The 18,786-nt window shown below is 45.2% G+C and overlaps 1 protein-coding gene across 1 annotated transcript in view; it reads right to left on the reverse strand.

Moving 5' to 3' along the window:
- LOC142491606 (aryl-hydrocarbon-interacting protein-like 1) overlaps positions 1-18,786 on the reverse strand; it is a 59,163-nt gene that overhangs the window by 1,499 nt on the left and 38,878 nt on the right. Inside the window, exons 2-4 of the mRNA XM_075594410.1 lie at positions 13,600-13,788; positions 12,625-12,801; positions 10,508-10,649 (exon numbers count right to left, since the gene is read on the reverse strand). Coding sequence (XP_075450525.1) covers positions 10,508-10,649; positions 12,625-12,801; positions 13,600-13,788 — 508 coding nt within the window. The remainder of the gene's footprint in view (positions 1-10,507; positions 10,650-12,624; positions 12,802-13,599; positions 13,789-18,786) is intronic.

Consider the following 18,786-nt stretch of genomic DNA (forward strand, 5'->3'; position numbering starts at 1 on the left):
TAAACGGAACATTGTCAAAGCTCTGTGAGCGTGAAATGCGTCAGTCACCCACATGCCACCCTCCATGCTGTCACCCACTGAATAAATTGTATTTAATTCACGTTTTTGTGCATAGACCCATCTTTTGCCTGCAGTACTCTGTTTTTTTTTCTCCATACTGCTGGATTCACTTCCTAACATTTGCCGGCTGGAAGCACGCACAAAAAGACAGACTTCACAAATTGTGAGTATTATCCCTGTGATAATCATTTTGTTTCTAACTGAGATCAAAATGTGTACTCTGCTCTAGGGGATGTATGCCTGTAGAATTGGAGGAGAACAAGCCATAGCCTTGGCAGGCAGACATTGGCTCCATTATCCTTTTTATCCAGGCAAATATACATACCCCCAAATTTGAGCAATGAATATATGGGACTACATTATGCAAGTGTAGCCATGTGTTAAAAATGGTATACAGTTCTCTCTCATGCTGGCAGTAAGCCTGGTAAGTTGCAGGGTTGCCAGCATAAATCATGGAGGTTTGCCCTCAGACCCTGGTGAGGTGTCATATGTACATGAGGGGAGTGGTAACAGACCTTGTGTTCATTGTTAGTGACACAGGAGGTGGAGCCATTTCCTTGGTATATAAGACACAGCACTGCCCAAAGTTAGGTCTGTTTTCTGAGTTGAAGTCTATGTTCAAGGTCAAGAGTGTGTTAATTAAGGATTCTACAGCAAGTAGTCTGACCTGCAGCAGTAAGGCTGGCAGGGCCTACCCTGTGTCCAGGGACCTGGCACAGGTGGTGATCTCCCTGAGGGGAGAGGTGATCCAACTCCATTGGGAGGGCAGATCTTGGGAGGGCAGATCTTCTGAGAGGAGAGCACTGAAGAAGATGAGCGGCTAAGCTCTTTGCTGCGAGGGGCAGTCTGCCTATACATCAATAAAGATGCCCCTGTTCACAAGAACCCCCATGTGTGAGTGTGAAGTTACTCCACATAGGAAGGCACCATAGAGGAGTTCCTCATCAGAACCATCTCCTTGCGGACGCAGAGATCCTGATGAGGTGGAGGCGCTGCACTGTATGTAGGTAGGACTCACGCACACTACCTCAGCTGCCTGTCTGGGTTGACATTCCCCACATAACATCATGCGGGAGACTCAGGAGTTCTTTTGCCAACAGGTGCACCACCAGACACGACCATGTAATGGGGACCGGTTAGACCACAGGGGCCAATGTGAGATTGGGTGGGTCAGGAAGGTTCAGAAAATCCGTTACATTTGGAGGCGCTGCTGAGATACCTGTCAGCAGGAAAGGCTTTTGCTGGGCACACTGGAAAACAGGAGAGTGTATGCTGCCAGTCAGTGCTGTGTTGGGACGGAACCAGGGGTAGTCAGGGGACTGATGGAGTTGTCAGTCCTCAGGGACGACCTGGGAGCCTGAGAGGAGTTGGGGGTCTGGAGACAGGGCTATAGCTGTTCTAGTCACCTTGAGGTAGTGCTAGTTGGTAGGATGCCTAAAGGGATAGCCTGTTAACGAGGTCAGGAATCCTGGAGCAGGTCTGCGCTAGGCTGGCCAACAGTAGGTAGACGCCTCAGTACTGCATGGAGAAGCCAGAGTACTCTAGCCCATTCCAAACCACTTACCACAGCAAGCACAGACTGGAGAGAGGAGAGACACAGCATACACAGAGAGAGTGAGCCTAGCCTGAGGTAGTGCAACACGAGTCAGACTTACATTAGGTAAACAAGGTGGTGCATCGGGCAATCTTTATTGTATCGGTATGGCAGCTGCCCCGCAGAGAGGAGCTCCATGTACAATAACAGCATATAAAGTAACCAAATGGCGACCGCAAGAATGGAGGATCCACGCGGCGCGGAAGGTCCAAGATGGCGGATGGAGGCCGATGGAGGGAGCGCACGTGGTGTGCGTTCCACGGAAGAGCAAGCTACTAAGGTGACTTTGGCTAGCCTGCTGTGGAGTGGCGCGAAAGCGGTGGCCGCGCCGTTTTGGTCCTGCCTAGGACCGCAGGGTGATACTCTGGAGGACAGTATGGAGGACATTGTGGTGGTGTGTGGTGGAAATGAAGGATCTGCTTGCCAGCTGGCGAGCGCTATACAAAAGCTACCTCAGTTGCTAAAGTGGTTGGCAATGTAAACCAAGATGGCGACTCCCGCTCCCCTGGGAGACCCCGTGGGCCGAGTGCAGAAAATGCTGCAAATGTTGAAGTTGCAGAAAGTTGGCCGGGAGTGGCGCCAAAAGGAAAACTCCCCGCTGATGGGAGGTATGGTGCGAAAGCTGCGGCCGCGCCTTCATGGACAGTAACAAGCTCAGCCCCAGTGCTGGGTCACCCTGTGAACTTGTGGGACCCTCCTCTAATATCAACCAGGGGGAGTGGTTTCCAGCTTTGTCAAATGAGGATGGAGCTGGCGGAGGGAGGAGTTAACAAACCAGCCCCTGCTCTTCAGTTGCGAGGAACTGAGCTACTGGGAAGATCACTGTAAAAAGTGTCTCCTGTGAGTAATATGGCCTGCAAAAGTGAAGAAGATTTGGACATTTCTGCCCATCCCTATTCGGCTCCAGGAGGCCTCCTGGTGCTCAGAGCTGGGGGGAAAGAGACTGTCAAATGTTTGTGCATGCAGTGTCGGTTGCCGGGTGGTCCTGTCAATACCACGTCCAGATGCCCGCAATGCGGCTTCCATTATTTATGGGCGGTGCAACCCTTTGTGGCTGGACAGACCGTGGAGGCGGGGGCGAACACAGCCATACTAACGGCTGAAGCCCCGGGCGCTGCCTGGAGAGAACCCGTGGATCCCGGAGCATGGGGATCGCTCCTCATATTAAAGACAGAGCCGGAGGAGAAAGGGGCCTGTAAATGAGGTGGAAGCCGAGAACCTCATCAGCGGTCCCCGACGGGAGTGCCACTCCCTGAATCGGAGTTCGACTCCTCGGACGAGGAGCAAGCAACCCCGACACCGGTGGTGACGCGCCTACCGGCGGACCACTGCAGCGGTGCTGTCAAAGAACCGGCACTCACCTGTGTCGCGGCGGAATGGAGTCTCGTGTCGCCGGTGCAGAGACAACCCTAGAGGCGGAGTCCCACGGCCGTGGTGACTGGCGGAGCGGATGGCGGAGAAGTAACCATCCCGAGCCGACGGAGCGGTAAGCAACATCCTTGCCCTCCCCAGGCGCCGGTGGTGGCAACTCCGGAAAAAGGCCTAGTCCGGGCCCGAGTGGAGCGGAGAGTAGAACCATCACTTCCGTTGGCGGACGTCGTTCTGGAGGAAGAGGTTCCGGTTGGGAACCCAATGCAAGATGGCGGCGGCGAGTCCCGCGAGATCCATGACATCACTTCCGGTGGGCACAGCGGAGCCGGATGGAAGATGGCGGCGTCCTCGCAACCGAGTAGCTGTACCAGATCACCTGGATCCGGGAGAAGCTGGCAGGCCCTGCGGAGGCCTGGGAGCAGCGAGACGGGAGAACCGGAATGCCAGTCCGATGGCACAGGGCAAGGTAGCGCTCAGTTGCGGGTCGTAGTCCCGCAGATGCCGAAAGCACTTCCCTATGCCCAACCCCCGGCCATAGTTAAAGCCCCTACCCCTGTCACTTTTTCCTACGGGTCCCAGTTGAGCCAAGGGTTGTCTGGGGAATCCCGAGCCACGTCGGAAGAACGGACTGGGGAGAATCTGGACTTTGGCGAATGTTTCATGTCTGATGATGGGTCGGGAGGGGGAAGGTACACGCGGCAAGTGTCCGTTTCAAGTGAATGCCCTAGTAGTATCAGTGTCAGTGTCACTAGTAGGCCCAAAAGGTTGGGATCCAATTCCAGATCTACTGGCACCTCGGGGATATACTCTGGCGGGGAGTTAGAGGAAGGTGAGGGCACCGTAGCCGTACCAGAAGAGGTTAGGGAAACCAGGTGGTGGGCCCCCAATTTTGAAGGGTATGAGGCATGGCTAGATCGCACCAGGTTTATCCTAAGACAAGAAGGGGTTGTGGATTACTGGTGGGCACCAGGGGAATTCACAGAGGAGGCTCGTCTAGAGGAACTGAGACTGAAGTGGTATGATATCAGTTCGGGGGTAGTGGATCCCAAAGGATCAGGCAGGTTATGGGACCCTGTAGAACCCGCTGAACCCTTATCATGGGTACTGCCAGGTAAAGCAGGCAATGCCAGGCTAATTAGAACAAGCAGGGCTGAGAGGGCCACAGTGACAAAATACAAGAAGTCCCACGGGTTGAAGTACCCTTATGTCCCTGAACCTCTAATGCAGGAGATAGAGGACCAAAGGCATGGGTGGTTGAGAGAGACCATAGATGAGTATATCCTGACCAAGGGTGGAGAATACACTGGACACAGAGCAGAAGAGCAAATTTCTCAATTAATGAGGGTATGGAGCATTTGGCGCAATGTATACATGCATCGGGTAGAGTACCGCCCGGAGAATGGGTTACCCCGGGAGTACAGCATAACAGTTAAGGACAATGCTGGCCAGGAGGTAAAGAAGCCAGACCCTAAGCACTATTATTAGGGAAGAAGGTAATGGGGTCTGCTTTAGATATAGTGCCCTATGCTGGACAGCAGGCATTATAACTGTTAATATGTTATCATGAGAACTGTATAATGTAAATTTGTGAGATGATTATGTTGTTATGTTTTGCAGTGTTTCCTGGAAGAAGGTCTGACAAATTTAGGTCCCAGATGGGCCGTTGGGATTCACCAGGGGGAGAATGTAGCCATGTGTTAAAAATGGTATACAGTTCTCTCTCATGCTAGCAGTAAGCCTGGTAAGTATACAGGGTTGCCAGCATCAATCATGGAGGTTTGCCCTCACACCCTGGTGAGGTGTCATATGTACATGAGGGGAGTGGTAACAGACCTTGTGTTCATTGTTAGTGACACAGGAGGTGGAGCCATTTCCTTGGTATATAAGACACAGCACTGCCCAAAGTTAGGTCTTTTTTCTGAGTTCAAGTCTATGTTCAAGGTCAAGAGTGTGTAATTAAGGCTTCTACAGCAAGTAGTCTGACCTGCAGCAGTAAGGCTGGCAGGGCCTACCCTGTGTCCAGGGACCTGGCACAGGTGGTGATCTCCCTGAGGGGAGAGGTGATCCAACTCCATTGGGAGGGCAGATCTTGGGAGGGCAGATCTTCTGAGAGGAGAGCACTGAAGAAGATGAGCGGCTAAGCTGTTTGCTGCGAGGGGCAGTCTGCCTATACATCAATAAAGATGCCCCTGTTCACAAGAACCCCCATGTGTGAGTGTGAAGTTACTCCACATAGGAAGGCACCACAGAGGAGTTCCTCATCAGAACCATCTCCTTGCGGATGCAGAGATCCTGATGAGGTGGAGGCGCTGCACTGTATGTAGGTAGGACTCACGCACACTACCTCAGCTGCCTGTCTGAGTTGACATTCCCCACACAACATCATGCGGGAGACTCAGGAGTCCTGTTGCCAACAGGTGCACCACCAGACACGACCATGTAATGGGGACCGGTTAGACCACGGGGGCCAATGTGAGATTGGGTGGGTCAGGAAGGTCCAGAAAATCCGTTACCCAAGTTACTTATGTGAATTATCTTCTGTCTTCAAACAACCAACCTTATCAATATATGCTATTTCGTCCATCAAACTAAGCAGTGGTCTATTGAACTTTGTTCTTTTTGCCTTATATACTATGGTATTTGTGGTTTGGCTATTCAGACTGAAAGACTCTTAACAGCAAATGTGCATCATGATATTTAGGGGCTTATTCAGAAAGTTGCGATAGTGCCCAACTGCGCTATCACCACTTGCTAAATAGGCCCATAAGTCAGACAGAAAAACAACTGCATCAATATAATAAGGTGCATCAAATTTGCTCCACTTTTAACTGTGAGAGATGGTTTTCGTGGGCAGTTAGGGATTTACTCATTGTAATTTCAGGCTGTAGTATATCATATTTTTGACCTGCAAGTGTTGCAGCTTTTCTTTGTATTTGTGTCATTTAAATCCTCCTGGTCAGGAGCAGAGTTAATCTCTTTGCTCAGAGAGATCAGCAGGCGCATTATCCTGAATTTGAAAAACGATTAACTATACAGGCAGTCCTCGTTTTACAACGCTTCGCTTTACAACGAATGGCTTATCCAATGCTATGCAATGCATACCTATATTCATTTTTACAACGCCAAAATGGCTTATCCAACACTCTTATTACGCTTTGCAACGTTGTGTATGTGTGTATATATATTCACATTCACATAAACAATGTTGCAAAGCGTCGTAAGAGCATATATATATATATATATATACAGTGGTCGACAAATCACCAAAAAATCTACTCGCCCAACAAAAAAATCTACTCGCCACCTAGTACCAAACGTGTGATGCCTGGGCCAATAGTAGCTCGCCACGATGTTAAATCCACTCGCCCGGGGCGTGCAAATGTATAGGTTTGTCGAACACTGTATATATATATATATATATATATATATATATATATATATAATATTATACTATATAATATTATATTATACTGTCTAATATATTATTTATTATGTTATATTATATATATATAATACAGTATATACACTATATAATTTATGTTTGTGCTGCATATCTTATTGCCTGCATAAAATATTTGGTGTATTTTAGTGTTAAAAATGCCTTCAGGAACGGAACCTTTCATTTAAACAGTGTTCCTATGGGAAAACGTGTTTCGCTTTACAACGTTTCGCTTTACAACGCCATTTTGAGTAACGCATTGTGTCGGATAACCGAGGACTGCCTGTATGTTTATTTATGAAACTAGTGTAAATGTTGGTAGTAGGCTGTTACTGTACATGACTGAGCAGCTTCACTTTATTGCAAACCTAATGTATGCCACTAATACACCGTCATTAAGCTTTATTTGTCTAATGCTCATTATTACTCAATCTTAAACATCTTCTTTGATACGCTGCAGAGAGGAAAATTGAAAAGTAAATCTGCCATTTCATTTGGGTTTCGACTACCTGAAGATCTCAAAACAAAGTCTAATATGTTGATTGAATGGATTGTGGCCCATATGCTCTAAACACTGCTATTCCATAAGAAAATTCCACAGACAAAACTTCTGGCTGACTAGTCAGTAAATCCAGCTCAGAGAGTCAGACAGTTCTGAGATGGAGCCACAGCTTTAACTCTAAATTCAGGCATTCGCTCAGATTGTAACTTGGTCTAATTGTTTATGAATTTCACTTCACTGGAGTCCGGCAATTGGGGGCTTCATTTATTTTAGAGACGTATGCATCACTGAACAAATGACATGGGTATAGTGAATTATTGCCAAAAAAGCTACCGGTGTAATATGTTGAATTTAAGATACAGATTAACAAACCAACTTTGACACATGGCAAAAGTAAATGGTGTTTCACAGTCCTTTAAGGAATACAGGGGGACATGAAGTCCTTCAGATTTGCTGTAGTGCCACTGCGTAGTTTGTCATGTTATGTCAGGTTTTAATAAGGTGGTGTTGAGCAAGAACCCCAGGGAGACATGAAATGATGAAACTGTGCATAGGGAGTGGGGTGATTAAGACATAATGAGCTGGAAGCATGGGACACAAATAAGATATCAACAATGAAAAGGATAAACATTAGAAATAAGAAGCTACAAAGAAAAAGAAGTTTGTACTTTGGGACTTAGATAAATGAATGTGTGGACCCTAGATAGTGCTCTGTTCTCAAACCAAAACCATGTAGGAAAGAAAACAATATTGGCCCATGACCTTTGAGAGGAAATTACAGCAAAATAAGATACAGAGTTTACCTCATCTGCAGTCATTCTGCAGTTTCTTCTGTCACTGTAATCTTATCTTTACACTGGCCACAATCCAAGAACAGTGGTAAATAACAGACAAGACTAGTGTTTAGCGCACACTGTTTTTCTGCTGCCACATCTAATTTTCTACTATTACACGTGACACAAAAGTAATAATAATAATTACAGAAATTGATGTACATTGTAGAAGTTTATTGCCCTTCAAGTTGTCAATATTTCAAAGTTTGGTTGCTATTCTATAAATCCTCCATTCCTTGGAGGCAAAATTTACTTCTTTGCTGCAAGAGAGATCAGCAATGAGTGGCTACATCTCCATTCACAACACACAAAACTTCCCCTCTACTCGTTTTTTGTTCCCGAGATGCGCACCGGTGAAGTTACAAAGCTTAAATCTCCCTTCAGATGAAACAAAATGACTTCAAAACCCCAGGGCTAATAGGAAGCCATTATCTGTTGACGCTTCCTATTGGGCAACCATTTAAATCCCTTTTATAAAACAGAAGTAATATCAGTAACTCCACCAAGTATCTTGGGACATGGCGTTTCACCGGAACAGAAAATAGCCTGGTTCTGCTCTGGAGGATCCCCAGTTCCAATGCTGGAAACAATAAGGAGCCTACTTATATGGGAAAGCTGCTTTCAGTGTTAGTTGAAGATACAGTAGGATGGAGCCGATTCGTTGAATTATTGACAGAGGTAGATATACAGGTGCGCCGACAATTATTCTAAAACTTGCCTTAAACTTGCCTTGGAAAATCTGGGTCTATCACCAACAAGACCCAGGTACATGCTGGTACATGCTGCAACATTTCACACATTTCTGCAGAGACTAATGGCCCATCGGATTAACACAGCAGGGGTTCCTGTCAGTCCCATTCAGTTTGAATGGGACTGCCAGGGACCCCCGCTGTTAATCTGATGGGCCATTAGTCTGTCTGCAGAAATGTATGAAATGTTGCAGCATGTACCCAGCATATACCCAGCATGTACCCAGCATGTACCTGGGTCTTTTTGGAGATTGCCCCAGATTTGTTTTAGAATAATCGTCGGCACTACAGTACCTATCTTTATTAGTCTATAGAAACATAGCCTGCCAATTTCGTACCTGCTGCGAAGCCTCAGATGACAATTGTTCACTAGCTTTTTTTTTAAGGTATAATAGGGGAGACCCTGCTGCTGCCACGGTAGTGATTGTGAGCGGCGCTCTTGGGCAGTAATGTAGATAAGGCTGATAGAGAAGTAACCCAAGTGTAGCACTCAGGCTCAACCTCTGGTGGTAAATGTAGTAAATAAAACGTAATCTTTATTATGCAACAATAGGTTAAAATAATGGATGTTAAGACGACGGGCTGAAGGTATAATGGATCCAAATGCTGATAGCCGTATTGGCTCAGGATCCTAAGATAAATAGTGTGTCAATAGACCATTGCTAATACTCCACTAAATAACAGTCCTTGTAGAGGATCTGTAAGTCGGTAAAGACGTGCAGGGAATTCTCGTGAACAAGATATAATGTGCTGTAAATCAATCAGCAGACATACTGATGAACCAAAATGTATTAAATAAAACGGTTTGATTTACAGTAGCTGGTATAATTCCTGTGGTACCCAGTTTATAACATATTGGGTGTACCACAGTTCAACCAGTAAGAATAATATATTTGATCAAAACTGATCTGAATCCGCCAATAGTGAATGTTAATTGTGATGTAGGTTGATCCACATCATCACAGTGGCTGATATGACCTCGAATAACCTTTTATTCAGGGAGTGTGCAGCAGTGATCTAGATAGATCTGTATGATATTTAGAACGTCTTATCTAAATATAAATTCTTTATAGATACCGTGGTAAGTGGTGTGGATCGATAGTGGTACATAAGATCCTTTATAGGTTAAACCTCTGAGCAATAATATAAGTATGAGGCTGGCTATGCAGCCACAGCAGTGGTTTTAACCTCTAGTGAACTTGGGGTTAATAATATGTTCAGAGGATGTCCTATAGTAACCCTGCATGGTTAGAGGTAATGAAGTATAGATTCCTTTAGTACTGGGAGAACCATAAACTTATAAATAGTTGGTCAGCTAGATGAAAGCTGATCACAGATGAGGCAGATACTGATGATCAAAAGTATCACATCGCCATGACAACGCATCATTTGACACCGAGGAGAAGCACACAATCAAGAAAAGCAGGCTAAAGGGAATTATGTGCTTTGTGGTGGGGCTTTGGTCTAGACTAAACAAAACATTGCACACACAAATTAAAACTAAATGAGTGCTGCGGATAAAGCCAATGCTGCTACATACACTGTTTACACTCTATGGTCCGAGGCATTGGTAGAATGGAAAAACATATTTCCTTTTCTCTCTATTCCAGTGAGAGAGACAAATCTGGTTACAGTTTTATTTAAGAGTTCACACACACGAGCTGATGCCGGGTAAGTCCTGCATGGGGGTGCCGCTGCGCCACCGGTCTGGGACAGCTGGGAGAGTTATCCCAGCTCTCCCCCTCCGGCGGACAGGGAACCCCTGATCACAGCCATTTTTTTCCAGCGATCCGGTTATAACGCGATCGCATTGGGTGGACCCCGAGCACCACATTATAACGGTGTTCAGCTGTATATTGAAGTGCACTTATTATGTCTGAAAACATTATTTCACTAATCAATGGAACATGCAGGCAATGATGCTTTAACCTGATTGCCATTCTTCAATAGGGCCATTACCTGGATGATGCTGTATCATATCTGTTGTGTGTTCCAGGACTTCATAGTACTCCTCCATCCGAAGCAGGCACTGGCAATAGTTTAGAACTAAAGTGTTGATCATCTTTTCCAGTTTCATCCAAGGCACTTCCCAGGGCTTCTCCTAGTGAAACACATTGACCAGATGCTCAAAGCTCTGTTAAAACAGCAGACCAAGCAATATCCTACATGTGTATTATTTTTCTTAATAAATCAGTTCTGTACTATGAGAAAATACTTGTAGCTTTTTTTAAACATTTCTGAATTACATGGTTTATGTATTATAATGTAACAAGTATTTTTTGTTTCTATAGCAACCATTTACAAAGTCACATCCCCTTCCTCTTCTGAAACAGTCTCTGGCACACCCCTTTTGGGGCACTACCCTCTCTATAGCAGTGCACCAATTGTATCTAGTGACTGTCTGGACACATGATCTTTCCCACAGAACTATGCATCTTTGGTCCTCTTCTGCTGCACTGAGAGCCATTTAGTGAACCCCCAAGCCGAATCTTCGCCCATCGATCACAGGAGAGTCGATCGGCAACTTGGCTATTTACTTATCATTGTGGGGATTGTATTGATGCACATATTTAAGGGGAAAAAAAACAAACTGCAGCTTGGACTGCTGCTTTAAGCCAATAAACGTGACATTAATGTATACCATAAGTAGTACATCGTTAACTATAATGGACATTAGTAATAACGACATGCAACTAATAGGCAAATTATGCATCTTCATTGCATCACCTATCTTCTAAGGTCCACTAAGATTAACACAGCGACTTAACATTGCATTAGTTAAGTCATACCTAAACTTGGCATTATTCTCATCCAGACTCTAAAAAAAAGGCTTTTACAGGGTCTGGATGGGTGTAGTACCACAGTTATGCATGACTTAAATTAAATAAAAAAATGATAATAGACTCTTTGTTGACTGCACTCATTACCCATAATTCATTATATTAATTAAAACATAACTTTTAATGATTTGCAAATCTAAATATACACTGCAGATACTCCTAACCCCTCATATATACCAAAAGGGAAACAACTCCTTTACTCTTCAGAATCTTTAATGACCCTCTACAATTCCACAACACAGCTAATGTTCTAACAGTGACCCATTGCTGTGTACTGAAGCTCAGTGAGAAGTTAGGTTTCCTTTTCTGCTTAATTGTGTTACATTGTGTTACATTTCGTATATTTTATAAATGGGGGGGGGTATGAGTATCTCTAGTGTCTATTTAGATTTCTAATCATTAAAAGTTGTGTTTTTATTTAACATAATGTATTATGGGCGCTGGGTGCAATCAAGGAAGAGTCTCTCTCTCTTTTTTGTATTAGTTGTTTAAATAACAGGCTTTATTTCCAGTGTTATTTAACACCACCTCTCTTTTTCGAGTGACGCTACAGACATTTTTCAGGTTTTTGTATCGGTGTAATGCTAAGACATACTTCACATAATCTTATTGGAAGATAACACAACGTTACACTACAATCACATTGCATTAAGCCTATGCTAATGAGACGTAGTTTGGGCAGATAACTTGTAACTTGTAAAGGAATCGGTGAGACACACAGAGAATTCTTGAGCAGATGTGCCAAGTCATTATTATTGTGACGTCCTGTCAGAGAACTACTTGCTATTACATTTGAATGAACAGGGTATGTAGATTCACTGACTGTCTTTTAGATTCGTTGAGGGATTCTGTTCTTGAGACCTTTCAGAATATCATTCACCACAATAATTTTTCTAGAATGGGACCATATTAGATGGAAGTTTATTTCTTGCAGAAGACTAGATGTACATTCTATATACTCTGAAGTGCCCATTTTCGGATGTCAATTGGGATTATTGTCTGAAAACAGCCCGAGGAGCAACTTCAAAGTAAATTGAATTTACGCCCCCTGTTCTATACAGTGCGATTAATGCCAATCCGGCACTATTCGCACTTGGCAGAAGAAAGCTTCGGCTCTAAGGGTCAGAGATCATATGGGATGAACATTTCTCCACTTGTAGAAAACTGAAACACTAAGCTGTAGCCTCCTTTACTAATGTGCTATCCTTACTTCAGGCTCGCAGGCAATAAATCTACCTTAGTCTGGATATTTTTCAGACAGATGACCGCTTCTCTGTATTTGTTGGTTGCATCTTCAAAGCGGCCCAGTTTGAACAGCCTGTTGCCTTCTCCATGCAGGATAGGGACAGCTTTCAGCTTCTCCTCATTACTCAGAGCCCACGTCTCTCGTTTGTACATACTAGGGGTTTCCACCTGTGAGTGTTACAAGATTCAATTACTCCTAATGTATGATTTTTACGATTTTATGTTTAGTCTTTCTGAAGTCTCAGTGGCTATGCCCCTACAGGTATAGAGCTGTATAGTTAAGCACAAAGTACATGTGGTCTACTACATTTGTTCTTACTGCCATATCATGGCTCATCACAAAAATGGCTTATATAATTGAGTGCTAACTAAGTAATGTGGATATGTATATTAGTCCTGTTGACATACAAAGGGCAAAATCTGTATGAAGTACTGTACATACAAAGCAGTCGTTTGGCCTGTTTTCGGTGCAAAATCCCAGTTAACGTCTCTCGGGATTTTGTCCAAAAATGGCCCATACAGCTGCTTCAGCATATATGGAATAAGGCCTTAAAGGGGATTGGAGTTTACAGAGTTTATTAAATAATCTCCTAATACTTACAGTATTATACCATTCTATATTCTGTTTATCCTATAATTTTATCTTATGTTAGGTGTCTTTTATAGCTTTAAATAGTGTTCTTTTGTTTTCTGCAACTGTTAGCTTTAAATGTGGGAAGCGCTTTGAGTCCCACTGGGAGAAAAGTGCTATATAAACCAACTTATTATTATTATTATTATAAGAAAAGAAAGAGGCAAACACTTTACACCACTTTAGCTTCCAAGTTTCCCTGATGCATAGACCCCTACTTAATATGGTAAGAAGTGGGGTGTGGTTCAGGTAATGATGGAGTAACTTCCATTTGCTTGCGTGAAAGTTAATAAATCACTAGCTGTTCATATTAAATTGGCTTGTACACTCATTACCTTTAATAGTTCTATCACAAATGTGAGAGGTTGAGGTTCCTTCTGCAGCTCATCCAGATCCTCATAGCCCAGTGTGTGGTAGGCAAACATGTTGGCCAGCCCACAGGTGTGCATGTGCCAATCTGTTGGGTCTTTCCCTTCTGCAATGCAACGCAGGCTTTTGGAAACAAGCGGGTACATCCCAGTGTGCTGGTAAAGGAAGACATATAGGAGAGGCTTGAAGCAATGTTCAATTTAAAAAGGTAGACATTTTTGGAAAGCAAAAAAAAATCTGTGCACTTTTACAAAAAGGAGTCAATTGCAAAAATATTGCAACAGGAGAAAGTCACAATTTCTATATTAACGAACAATCGGTTCATTGAGGAAGAAGTGCGTAGGCGGCTTGAGAAAATGAAAGTAAATAAAGCACCTGGCCCCGATGGCATTGACCCAGGAGATCCTAAGGAGTTAAGGTCAGTAATAGCCAAACCATTCCATTTAATATTCAAAGACTCAATTTCCACAGGCTCAGTACTACAAGATTGTCTGAAAGCTGACGTGATTCCTATATTTAAAAAAAGGAGCAAGATCACTACTGGAGAATTACTGACATCAATAGTGGGGAAGCTACATGAAGGTTTAGTACGAGATAATATTCAGGAATACCTAATGGATAACAAAATTATTAGTAACAGTCAACATGGATTTATGAAGGCTAGGTCATGCCAAACTAACCTTATTAGTTTCTTTGAAGATGTAAGTAGGAATTTAGACCAGGGTAATGCAGTTTGTGGGGTCTACTTAGATTTTGCAAAGACTTTTGATACGGTGCCACATGAGGTTAGTGTACAAAATAAAGGAAATTGCTCTTGGTAAAAATATTTGCAACTTGATTGAAAACTGGTTGAAGGATAGGCAAGAGACAGTTGGGCTAAAGTGTTAAGTGGAGTACTTCAAGAATTTGTATTGGGAGCCGTGCTTTTTAGCTTGTTTATTAATGACCTTGAGGTTGGCATAGAGAGCAAAGTCTCCATCTTTGCTGATGACATTAAATTGTGTAAGGTAGGAAAACAGAGCACAATGTAATTTCTCTAAATAAAGACTTGAATAGACTGGAAACTTGGGCAAGTAAATGGCAGATAAGGTTTAATATAGATAAATGTAAGGCTATGCATTTTAGAAAAAAGAATAAACAGACGATTTACAAATGAAATGGGGAAAAATTAGGTAAATCCTTGATTGAAGGATTTATGAGTGCTTGTAGACAGCAGGCTTGGCAATAATGCCCAAATGTCAGGCAATAGCTGCAACGGCAAATACGATCTTATCTTGCATTAAATGGGGGTATGGGTAGAATGGAAGTAAGCATAATTATGCCACTGTATAAAGCAATAGTGTGACCACACCTATGGAGTACAGTTTTGGACACTGCTCCATAAAAAAAAATCATAATGGAACTAGTAAAAGTGCAGAGAAGAGCCACCAAATGAAGAAAGGTGATGGAAAATCAGACTTATGAGGAGAGGCTATCTAATTTATATGTATTTACATTAGAAAAGAGGCTTTTAGAGGGTATATGATAACTATATACAAATATATTCAGGGTCAATACCAGGAGCTTTCAAAATAACTATTCATCCCAAGGGCAGGACAAACAACACAGAGTCATACCTTAAGGTTGGAGGAAAGGAGTAACCAGTAATAAAGGAAAAGCTTCTTTACAGTAAGGGCAGTTAGAAAGTGGAAAGTATTACCCATGGAGACTGTGATGGCAGCTATAATAGATACAGCTCAACCCCGTTATAGCGTGGTCCGCTATAATGCGGTTTGAGCGTGGACCCCCAATTTAAAAAAAAGGGGGGGGGTTTTGCACACACACTGCACATACTCACTGCACACTGCACATACTCACAGCACACTGCATACACTCACAGCACACTGCATAAACTCACAGCACACTGCATACACTGCACACACTCACAGCACACACTCACAGCACACTGCATACACTGCACACACTCACAGCACACTGCACACACTCACAGCACACTGCACACACTCACAGCACACTGCATACACTCACAGCACACTGCACACACAGCACACACTCACAGCCCCCCTACCTTTGGTGTCACAGCCCCCCCCTAACCTTTGGTGTCAGCTGCTGGGGCATCGTGGGGCTGCAGGCAGGGATAGATGTAAGGCTGGGGGGTTGGTGCGGGGATCGGCTGAAGCTGGGGAGGGAATGGTGCAAGGCTGGGCGATTGGTGCGTGGATCAGCACGAGGCTGGGGGGGGGGCGGTGCGGGGATCGGTGCGATGCTGGGGTGTGGGGATCGGTGCAAGGCGGGGGGATTGGTGCAAAGCTGGGGGATTGGTGCGAGGCTGGGGGATTGGTGCGGGGATCGGTGTTCGATGGTGCGGAGCTGCTGAGGGGAGTGTGGGGAATGCTGGGACAATTACAGTGGCTGCTAGGGAACATGTAGGGCTGCCGGTGCCTCACTCCACCTCTTCCCCCTCCTCCCGATCGGGCGCACAGCGGCCATTTAAAAAAAAAATTGCGCGACCCCGGTTATAGCGCGGTCGGAACGGGTGGCCCCCAAGGACTGCGCTATAACGGGGTTGAGCTGTACCTTAAAAAAAAAAAGGTTTGACATCTTTTTAGAAAGGAAAGGTATACGTGGATATACAGTACCAAATAAGTAAATATGGGAAGAATGTATATCCAGGTAGAAATCTTATTGCAATTACTGGAGTCAGTAAGGAATTTATTTTTCCCCTTATGAGATATCACTAGATCAGCGGTGCGCAAACTGGGGGGAGCGCCGCCTTGGGGGGGCGCAAGATTATGTAGGTGGGGCGCGGGCTGCTTGCAGGGAAACTTGGGGGCGGGCAGAGCTGTGCATGGGCGGCCAGAAGCTCAGTGCTGCTGCTTCTATGTGTCTGTGTCTTGCAGAGGGGGCGGGGCTTCTCTCTGCACACAGACAAGCCCTCCTTCTCTTCCTGTCTGCTTCCCGCACCAGTTTTCAGCAGCATGGGGGGTTGGGGGATCGGAGCATGTCGCCCCCCCCAGGTGAAATTGTGTGACTGATTGTGTGTGGGGGGGGGGGGGGAGATTGAGTGTGTGTGTGGTGATTTGAGCATGAGTGTGGTGATTGTGTGTGTGTGTGTGTGTGTGTGTTGAGTGTGTGTGGTGTGTGTGTGTGGGGATTGAGTGTGAGTGTGGTGATTGTGTGTGTGTGTTGAGTGTGTGTGGTGTGTGTGTGTGGGGATTGAGTGTGTGTGTGGTTGAGTGTGTGTGGTGAGTGTGTGGTGAGTGCGTGTGTGTGTGTGTGTGTGTGTGTGTGTGTGTGTGTGTGGTGATTGAGTATGTGTGTGGGGATTGAGTGTGTGTGGGGATTGAGTGTGTGTGTGTGTGTGTGTGTGTGTGTGTGTGTGTATGTGTGTGTGTGTGTGTGTGTGTGTGTGTGTGTGTGTGTGTGTGTGTGTGTGTGTGTGTGTGTGTGTGTGTGTGTGTGTGTGTGTGTGTGTGTGTGTGGTGCTTGTGTGTGGTGATTGATTGAGAGAGAGAGTGTGTGTTGTAATGCAGTTGTGCGCAAACTGGGGGGGCAATGAGGCGCAAGATTATTTAGGGCGGCGCAGGCGGCGTGCAGCGAAAACTGGGTGTGTGGGCCAGCAGACGCTGTGCGCGGGAGGGCGAAAAAGCTGTGCACGGGGGGCGGCCAAGAAGATGTGCACGGGCGGGCGGCCAAGAAGATGTGCGCGGGTGGCTGAACAGGATAGTGCAGGTGGTGGCCACGTGATGGTGTGTGTGCTCACGCGCAGGGGCTTCGGAAGTACAGGGAGGAGCACGCCCGAGCACGGTGAAGTCAAACGCCCCTCCTTCCGGTGTCTGCCCTGCAATAGTGCTGTGCTCCTGCTCTCCTTTGCTGGTAACCTGCTTCGCTGCGATCCTCTGCAAGTGTAAGGGTAGGCTGCCACTATATCAATCATACTATGAATGTACAGAAATAATGTAAAAAAAAGTGAAAATACAACATTGAAAACGGAAACAAATAAATAATACTGTAGGTAGGAGTGTGGATGACAATGGGGATAGCAAGACAAAGAGCAGGGAGGGGTAGGAAGAAAAAAAAGGGGGAGGAGAGGGAAGGGAGGTAGCAAAGAGGTGGATGAATGCCCCCCAAAAGGATTGCGTTTGTGCACGTACGCTCTCCCAAGCTTGGCGCTTGGGGAGACAAACAAAATGGACTTTGAAGTGCGCTCAGCAGTAGTCAATACACACACACAGCCACACACAAACACACACAGCCCCAATCCACACTTGCAAAATTATGCAGGACACCCTGTGCTCATGCTTGGAGAGTTGGTGATGTCACCGCTCTCAGCGGCAGCGTGGACGCAGCCTAATTTTGCAAGCGCGAGCTGTTGAAATATGTAAATATTTAGACATATTTGGATTTATATTGTATACCGTTTAATAAAGGTTTTTTTTTTTATGTGATTTTGATTACATCAGGCAGGGGGGGGGGCGAGAAATTTTATAGATGAAAAGGGGGGCTCGGCATAAAAAGTTTGCTCACCCCTGCACTAGATGTTGGATTTTTTAATTTGCCTTCCTCTGGAGCAAAATACTGTAAATATGTAAGGATTCTGCTCGATCCGTGCCGGGTTTTGCTGCCAGTTCAGGTTTTCCAGACTGTTTGCCCTTTCTGCTCAAACTGGCCATTTTGTGTACTGGCAGCCTGCTATATAAGACTGCAGTTCCTGGTGGGAGTCACTGAGCAAAGTTCCTATATTTGCAGCTCTTGCTGGTCTTTGCAGTCACGCTTTACCCTTTTGCCTATTTTGTTTCCCCTGTTGCTGACCCTGGACTGTGACCCCGACCGTGCTGCTTTCTGCCTACCCTGACCTTTGCCTCTCTCCTGGAGTTTTCAACACTGCTGCCAGCCCTGACCTCTTCCTGTCTCCTGGACTTTGCAACATTGCCGCCAGTCCGGACCCCTACCTGCTTACCGGCCCCCGCCGTATACCTGTTTTGGGGGAATACATATATGGCGAAGTTATAATTGTGCATCATTCAGTGCGGATAACACTCCTTGCACTGTTTGCCTACTGGGACCTAAGGGGTTTATTGCCATTAGAGTCATTGGGTTCTATCTAGGAGACTCCATGTATGCATTTCTGCGCTGATTGTTTTATATAGTTT

This window comes from Ascaphus truei, chromosome 3 (assembly GCF_040206685.1).
Source record: "Ascaphus truei isolate aAscTru1 chromosome 3, aAscTru1.hap1, whole genome shotgun sequence".
NCBI classification, from domain to species: Eukaryota; Metazoa; Chordata; class Amphibia; order Anura; family Ascaphidae; genus Ascaphus; species Ascaphus truei.